Source organism: Solanum dulcamara, chromosome 8 (assembly GCF_947179165.1).
Source record: "Solanum dulcamara chromosome 8, daSolDulc1.2, whole genome shotgun sequence".
Classification (NCBI taxonomy): Eukaryota; Viridiplantae; Streptophyta; class Magnoliopsida; order Solanales; family Solanaceae; genus Solanum; species Solanum dulcamara.
This window is the reverse complement of record NC_077244.1, coordinates 69,152,102-69,160,229: the sequence shown is the minus strand read 5'-3', so window position 1 is coordinate 69,160,229 and position 8,128 is coordinate 69,152,102. Positions and strand designations below refer to the sequence as shown.

The 8,128-nt window shown below is 35.6% G+C and overlaps 2 protein-coding genes across 2 annotated transcripts; both read left to right on the top strand.

The window, feature by feature from the left end:
• Positions 1 to 704: 704 nt before the first annotated feature.
• Positions 705 to 6,175, top strand: LOC129899102 (phosphatidylglycerophosphate phosphatase PTPMT1-like). The gene is made up of 6 exons (XM_055973910.1): positions 705 to 1,426; positions 2,882 to 3,004; positions 4,427 to 4,520; positions 5,263 to 5,345; positions 5,424 to 5,513; positions 5,664 to 6,175. Exons 1-6 carry the CDS (start codon positions 1,154 to 1,156, stop codon positions 6,036 to 6,038), a joined length of 1,038 nt encoding a protein of 345 aa, XP_055829885.1. The 5' UTR covers positions 705 to 1,153; the 3' UTR covers positions 6,039 to 6,175.
• A 95-nt stretch (positions 6,176 to 6,270) lies between these two features.
• On the top strand, positions 6,271 to 7,818 carry LOC129899103 (thionin-like protein 2). The gene is made up of 2 exons (XM_055973911.1): positions 6,271 to 7,286; positions 7,584 to 7,818. The coding sequence occupies exons 1-2, from the start codon at positions 6,974 to 6,976 to the stop codon at positions 7,652 to 7,654; spliced, it is 384 nt and encodes a 127-aa protein (XP_055829886.1). The 5' UTR covers positions 6,271 to 6,973; the 3' UTR covers positions 7,655 to 7,818.
• The last annotated feature ends 310 nt before the right edge of the window (positions 7,819 to 8,128 follow it).

Sequence of the window (8,128 nt, the reverse complement as noted above, 5' to 3'; positions counted from 1 at the left end):
AACAGAATTATTGGGCTATAGCCCAACACACACCCGACATCCCTACTGCCTTCATAAAGCCTTGCTAAATGATATGTAAATATTTTCGTACTACTTAATTTCTAAAAAGAAATATTTTCGGTAGAACACATTTTCCTTGTGGCTAATTTTTGGGGGTCATCCAATCAAATACATTGGGCCCTAGCCCTACCAGAAAACACTTGGCTTAAATGTGATTCGTGAACTGTGGTTCGGATTTCGCACGTCAACGTTACCTACAAAAATTTTCTTTACTCCGTTTGAATGAGCTTAAAAAAAAAAAACTTTTATATATGAAGTGCTTTTAGAATTTTGAAGTGCTGAAAGTTATTTTTATAAATAAGCAGTTGAGTGTTGGGATAAAAGTGCTTAAATAAGAAAAATGATGTGAATTTTAGGGTTAAAAGAATAAAAAGAGTAGTTTGAGAATTTAGTTAAAATATAAGGGATATAAAGATAATTTTCATAGTCAAAGAAAATAAAGCACTTAGAAAAAAAAAAGTAATTTTTATTTTTGACTGACTTTAAAAATTTTATAACTTAAAATTAACAATTAGACAAACACGTCCAAAAGTTAAAAAAGAATTTTAAGTTGGTCATGCTTTTGACCAACTTAAAGCCCATCCAAACGGTTCCTTATATTTATATTTTTAAACAAATTTGATATTACGTGGCACACACATAGACAAAGGGGACAATCTGAATTCCCAAGTAGAGTATCGTCTAGGGTTCTTCAATTCCAAGCTATCTCCACTCCGATTCCGATTCCGATTCAATTGCTTTTTCAAATCGAGGGTCTCATCCATCTCCGTTAGATCTCTTCCGTCCGATTGATACATTTATCTCTGAATATGGTTGAAATTTACAAATCCTACCTTGATTTTAATCAAAGTTCGAACCTTTGCAATTTCATCGACTCTGATCCGTTTCATAGATAATTTTCTTAATTTTGAGAGAAAGGTCCATTTATTTTAGGTGAAAGTTTGTGGTTTCGTGTGGAATTTGGACTTTCTTTATTAGTGCGTTGCAAAATCTCCTTTTTTATTTTCTTTAGTAAGTGGGTTCTGCATCTTGTTTTTCCCTCTTTTTGTGATCAGTCAGTTGTATAGATTTTTTTTTTGTTTCAAGTATTAACATGTACATAGAGGATGAAAAGAGAGGAGAGTTGGAGACTGGGGAGAAGGAGGTGGTTGTGGGTGGAGTGGTAGAGAAGGCAGAGAAATCATCTGTTGCTGGTAAGGTGTTGTGTTCTAGTGATAGTAGTGGCCAGAATGCTATTGTTGTATTGGATGTCAGGAGGGTCATGGTTGGAGTTGGTGCTCGGGCCTTGTTTTACCCGACACTTCTCTACAATGTTGTTAGGAACAAGATTCAGGTGGAGTTTCGCTGGTGGGACTGGATTGATGAGGTATAACAACTTTTGTCATCCTTGCTTTTGGCACTTTTTGTTGTCCTGGATTTAATGTATACACTTGTAATGAATATCTTGTTGTTGTTATTGTTGTTCCCCTTTAATGTATTCACTTGTAGTGAATTCCGTGGTCTTCTTAAATGGATATATAGCAATGTGCAAATGATGTCAGTATGGTTCAATAGTTGTTTAGATAAGATGGAATGTTTTTGCTTATAATGTCCAATCCCTATTGCGTATCCAAATACTCATGTCATGTGTTGATAAATTTTGAGCTAGTTATAGTAGAAATTCATTCTAATTAATTGTCATCTGAAGCAGGATAGATCTTTCTGAAAGGCTCTGTCTGAAAATATCAGTTACATTGAGGTTGATTACTTTGATTGCTGATGTTGAAGTGTTATAACATCTTGCTGAACTTCTAATTCATGAATGACGAAAAATAGTACTATATGCATGTTTATGATTATTCAGAAAATGAGGGATGCAGCTGAATTTGATGAAATATCAATCGCTTAATTTTTATCTGGAAGAACATGTCGTTAGACGTGCTTGTCAATAATAAAACGGCATGTAATAGATTGATATAGTACTCTGTATCAAATGCATTAACAAGATGATTAAACATATGTTCTCAGAATGACACCTGGGACGTAATATTTTTTTATGATAACCCGTTTAAAGAGATTTGCCTCTAATCATCCTTTACATGTGGAAAAAGGTGCATTGTTATCCAGGTTGATGGACCAATAGTAAACTTGTTCAGCTCTTCTTTTCTTTTCACCGCTATAAAGTTAGTTACTCTCACTAGTGTCATCCCAGATTAACTCTCTTACATTTCCTTCTTAGTTTCCTGAAAATTTATTTTCTTACTTGAGGAAATTTCTCTAATATTCTAATTAGTTTTGAACTATATGTACCAAAAAGGTGACTTGAGATTCTCCTTTATACCAGTACAAGTTGAGATTGATCAGAAAGATAGTTCTATCCCCACTCCAGAGCGACATCCCTTTAAATACAATAAACTTCAATGTTCACCATTCCGTCCCTGTCAAATTAGGATGCATGATTTTGGAGGGGGAGTACGTATAGTGATATTGATGTTGCTCATATCCGTTTCATGTTTTACTGATTTTGTTTGAATTATTTGTTCAAGGTTGTAGAATGTCTAGTATATGTGTAGTGAGGTAAATGAGGTGCTTTGTAGGGATCTTAAGAATTGTCCTCTTACATCTTAAATATAAGCTGCAATGCTTTTCTCATAACTCCATATACATCTATCTTCATTGGAGATTAAGTTTGCGTGTATGCATTGACCATCTTGGAAGATCGCATAGGTTGTTGATGTTCATGTTCTTTCAATTCTTTTTTAGTGAATAATTTGTTAGTAGTTTGTACTCTGATATTTTACTGTATAACAAGATTGTATTACTGACTCAATCTTTCCTCTAGTTTGTGTTATTAGGTGCTGTCCCTTTCCCATCTGATGTGACAAGGCTAAAGGAGCTTGGTGTCTCTGGTGTTGTCACCCTTAATGAGCCATATGAGACTTTAGTGCCGACTTCCTTATATGAGGTTAGTTTGTTAATTTCTGATATTTGTTTTGATCTTTCTGTTATGCTTCACTTAAGAGATAAGTCAGTCTTCTATCTCAAAAAAAAAAAGAAAAAAGATAAGTCTAGAACAAAACCAAAAGTGAAAACAGAAGTCAGTCATCATTCAAGTATCACCTTCATGCCCCTTCCCCATATTTCTTCTGTACCCCTTTGCTTTGATCTTTCTATTATGCTTCACTTAAAATATAAGTCGGTCTTTCCTCATCTAAAAAATAGAAATGAGAAGTCAGTCCTCATTCAAGCTTCTTCATCCCCTTCTCTTATTTCCTTTGTATCCCTATGAAATTGGAATATGCAAATTAAGGACGTGTTGAATAGCACTGCACTAGGTAAGAAGGCTGTACATGCGCCAAACTTGTTTTGGTGGAACGGTATGGGGCGGAGTGTTGGCCAGTTAAGGTCTCCCACATGCAAAGGATGAAGGTTGCCGAGATGAGAATGTTGAGATGGATGTGTGGGCATACCAGGAGTGACAAGATTAGAAATGAGGCTATTCGAGAAAAGGTAGGAGTGGCCTCGGTGGAAGACAAGATGCGGGAAACGCGACTGAGATGGTTTGGACATGTGAAGAGGAGAGTCCTAGATGCACCAGTGCGGAGATGTGAGAGGCTGGCCATGGATTGTTTCAGAAGAGGTAGGGGTAGGCCGAAGAAATATTGGGGAGAGGTGATCAGACAGGACATGGCGCATTTACGACTTACCGAGGACATGACCCTAGATAGGAGGGTGTGGAGGGCACACATTAGGGTAGAAGGCTAGCACATAATGATTTTATTCTCCCTTATTCGTAGGCGTATTAACGCACTATGATTTCTTGTACTCTGATGTATGTTATTTATGGTATTTATGTTATTATCCAATAATAATATCTACTGTTTTTGTGCTTTGATTATAATATTGTTTGGACTGTTTTCGTCATCTACTTATTTATTCTAATATTCTTGTCTGACCTTTTTCTATGCTTTTATTGAGCCGAGGGTCTTTCGGAAACAGCCGTTCTACATTGGTAGGAGTCAGGTCTGCGTACACTCTACCCTCCCCAGACCCCACGATGTGGGATTTCACTGGGTTGTTGTTGTTGTTGGTCTATCTGTCCATAGTGATCCTTGTTTAGGACCTTTATTTACGGATGCTGTCCGATCTTCTTCATGGTATTACTGTTATCAATTATATAAGTATGGTATGCTGTAATTGTTGCCTTTCTACCCCACCCCAGTACAAGTTAAGTCTTTCACTTCTTAATTCCCACGTTTTTTGCTTTTCACCATTAACTAGCTGTCTAGTTCATATACTTTAACTTTGGATTTGTTATTTAAATTTCCTTCCCATTACATGATCAAGTTTTGTTGTCCACATTATTGTTATCTCTTACTTCTTGCAGGCTCATGGTATTCGCCATTTGGTTCTCCCCACAAGAGATTACTTATTTGCGCCATCACTGAATAATATATGTCAAGCAGTAGAGTTCATCCATGGTGAGTACCTTCCCATCCCTTTGTCTCCCTTTTTAAATTAGTTTGTTGATTTTACACTATTGTCAACATTCTTAACCTTAATTTCTGGAGGCTTTTGGGATTTTGTCATGACATCGCAATTACTTACCATTTTGAGATTCATCTAATTTGTCCAAACTCTGAAACTATGAGATGTCTCCATCATATCAAAAGTGACACTATGAGGGTTGAAGTGCCCGATTCTTGGGTTGACCCAGATTTTTCGGTAATCAAATTTTATTTTTGAGCCTAGACAAAAATACTTTAAATTGCATGTTTATTAAATAAAAAACATTTTACAAATTCAAATGCTATGTCATGGTTAAGCAAAAGTCAACAAAACTGTGGTCCAATCAAATATTTGTTCGATTCACTAAATTGTTGTTATGTCACTTAAAATGTGATTGAGGGAGTACATTTGTTAAGTTGCTGGTCCTTCTATTTGGATATAGTACTTTTTGCGGTATCTGCCTCTTTGTATATTGACTTGTTTTCTCTTTTGTTGCTTCCTATGGAAACAAAATAAGGGTGTACACAAAATTCCATAAAATTAGCCCTGCTTTAATACGTTTCTATGTTTTTCCTCTTGTTTTCTCTCGTCTTCCGTCCTGCCTAATTGATATTGATCCTCTACACCTTTCCCCCAGCAGAAACTAAACAGCCAGAGGAGGGTTTACTAGTAGGTTAAGTCTTTTAAGTAAACTTTTCTTGTTTGCCTTCTAAGAAAATGCTTCCAATGGACAAAGTACATACGTGCACTGCAAGGCTGGTCGAGGACGTAGCACAACCATTGTCTTATGCTTCTTGGTGGGTAAACTAAGACTTGTTTGAATGGATTGTTTAAAGATCACTTATTTTCTTTCTAAAGTTTCTTTTGTTTTGTAGGTTAAGTACAAGCAGATGACACCAAATGATGCATATAACTATGTGAAGTCAATTCGTCCTAGGGTGCTTTTGGCCTCTACCCAGCGACAGGTGTCTCAGAGATTTGCCTCATATTTTGATCCTTTTCTCTTAGATGCATGATTTTTCTCCCTTAATGAGATTGATGGTAGATACTCCAGTTGACTTGGTTTTTATTTTTCTGGTTATTGTTGCTGATTCTGTTTTTCCACTAATAATCAGGCTGTCCAGGATTTCTACCATATCATGGTGAAGAAGACGTACAATTCTAACCCCTTGACTAGTATGGTATCGCTGAGCTCAAGGTTCTTGGCTAGACGGAATTTGCTAGCCTTTGATGATGGTGCTGTAGTTGTGATAACCGAAACAGATCTAGATGGATATGATTCGAGCCTCGACTCTAGGGTGGCTGGATCTGAGATTTGGGCTGATTTGAATTTGATTTACAGGGTTCGAGTTGCTGGTGGGGCAGCCTTAGCAAGACTCTCCTGTATGTGGCTTCCCTACCACACCGACCAGAAAATTCCGAATCAGAAGCTGACTGCAGAGAACAAGCAGCTGGAAAGTTTTACTGTAGATATACATGTGTTCTCTTAAGTTAAAAGTTGTATATATTTCTTCAGTATATAAAGATGCTACAAACATTATCAATGTAAATACGACATTCTTCACATGTTGCAAGTGAGAAGTTTAAGAGTATATGTATATATAGCTTTATGCAAAATTTGAACTTTCGTGATGTACCTGACCACCTGTTAGAATATTTTACTGTTCCTGAATGAGGGATTTGCTACTCAGGGCATGGATAGATGCATCAGGTTTGCGTATAAATTCTGAACAATGTGTTAATTTACTCAGTTTTTTTTGCTGGTTTATTTCCGCTACAGCAGGTGGGATTTATCATATTTGACTAGACAGACTTGAAGCGACATGGACATTGAAGTTCTATATGATGAACTTAACTTGTTTGGTATAGAGACATAGTTATTGTGGGTGTATTACATTATGGTGCTCCTATCCCAGAACGTGAATTGACTCGACACATTATTACTTCAAGAGAAACTGTAAGTTCTTCTTTATGAAATTTATGTACCCTATCTAATACTAATAGATCAAAAAATTCTTAGTTGATTCATTATTTGATAACAAAAGATCAAAAAATTTATGACAACACATAATTTGATATACATTTTCTCTGAATATGGTTGAAATTTGCCAACCCTACCTGGATTTTATATGGAGTATTAACTTGAGGTCGTTACATGAATTTATAAACTTTATCCAGGATGGGCCTAAACTAATAATCCTATATAAAACAGCAATGGGCAAAGACAAAAAACTATCACATGTCACCGCAACTTTAGCCTAACACCAAATTGATGATCAATCTTTTACTACTATTGCTACTACTATATATGCCACTTGTGAATACTGGCTATTACAGTTCTATAAAGCACACTTCTAGTTTTTCCATAGGCCAAGAACTTTTTGTTGTTTAACTAAAAAAATAAAAATAAAGAGTGAAAGGAAAAATGAAGTTAAGGGCTTTTGTTTTTGTGTTAATGGCATTTGGGATGTTTATAGGGAAGTCCAATGCCTCTATTTCCACTTTTAGGGATTGTTATTCGAAATGCTTTGTGTTCTGCTTAATTGAACCTTCTCAGAATCTTTGCACTTGTACTTCTAGATGCTTAAAAGAATGCATTTTTAGTTCTGATCCAGGTAATAGTTCCTCTATTATTGCCACTTCAAACAATGATGTTGCAGACAGTAAGAACCTTAACTTCTGCAAGCTAGGTTGTGCTTTCTCTACATGTTCTGCTCTCAGCACAAAACATCAACCTAGTAAGTTTCCCCTCTTTCATTTTTTTTATTCTCCTTATGTTTCAATTTGTTTGTTTTACTTTTGTTTTTAGTCTGTTTAAAAAGGTATGTCCACAAGATTAAAGGGCATTTGGTACATTCTACGTATCTTTAGTTTAAGACAAGAAATGAATGTTTTCTTTACTTTGTTAAACTCTGTTCTAAGTTAAAACCAGACAAACAAATTGAAACGGATGGAGTATTATTTGTTTGCACATTATCTTTCTCTTGGTGTATTTGCTCTATAAGTTTATTTCTCTTTTCATTCTTTGTTCTTAGATGGTGGAAAAATGGATGACTGCGTTGGATCCTGCTCAAGAATGTGCATCAAGAACTACTCGTCTCCATAGAAGTGACACTACTACAGTCTGGAATATCTATTGGACTTGATTGTTTTTATCTTTTTCTGTTGGGTGTGTGTGTGTGTTAGTTCCCATTTTTTTAAAATTTCTTTTTCTTATGTTGTTTTCAAGTTTGAAGATGGAAAAGTAATTCACGAGAATGTGTTTCTGCATATTGGCCTCTTTTTCCTAATTCTTTTTGTAGATTTCAGAAGAAGCATAAAGTGAATTACTCATTTATTTTAATTAAAAATTTCGAATTCAAAACATATTTGATAAAAAACACTGATGTAAACTTCCTGACTCGAATTCAACGAGACTTCATATGATTGATGGGGAAAACGCATACGAATTATGGAATTGCGTTAAACTCAGTTTATAATTGGTTTAAAGTGCTGTAAATGTAGTAGGACAATCTGTCTCGTGCACTCACTTTTAAATATGTTTCACTGTCTTTGCATGACCCGTGAACTAGGAAATGTC

Excerpts from the sequence above, each read along its gene's own strand:
- LOC129899103 (XM_055973911.1), top strand. The coding sequence starts at position 6,974 with ATGAAGTTAAGGGCTTTTGTTTTTGTGTTAATGGCATTTGGGATGTTT. Across the intron at positions 7,287-7,583 it reads CAGCACAAAACATCAACCTA|ATGGTGGAAAAATGGATGAC; the intron begins GTAAGTTTCCCC and ends CTTTGTTCTTAG.
- LOC129899102 (XM_055973910.1), top strand. The coding sequence starts at position 1,154 with ATGTACATAGAGGATGAAAAGAGAGGAGAGTTGGAGACTGGGGAGAAG. Across the intron at positions 3,005-4,426 it reads TGCCGACTTCCTTATATGAG|GCTCATGGTATTCGCCATTT; the intron begins GTTAGTTTGTTA and ends TACTTCTTGCAG. Across the intron at positions 5,514-5,663 it reads TGGCCTCTACCCAGCGACAG|GCTGTCCAGGATTTCTACCA; the intron begins GTGTCTCAGAGA and ends ACTAATAATCAG.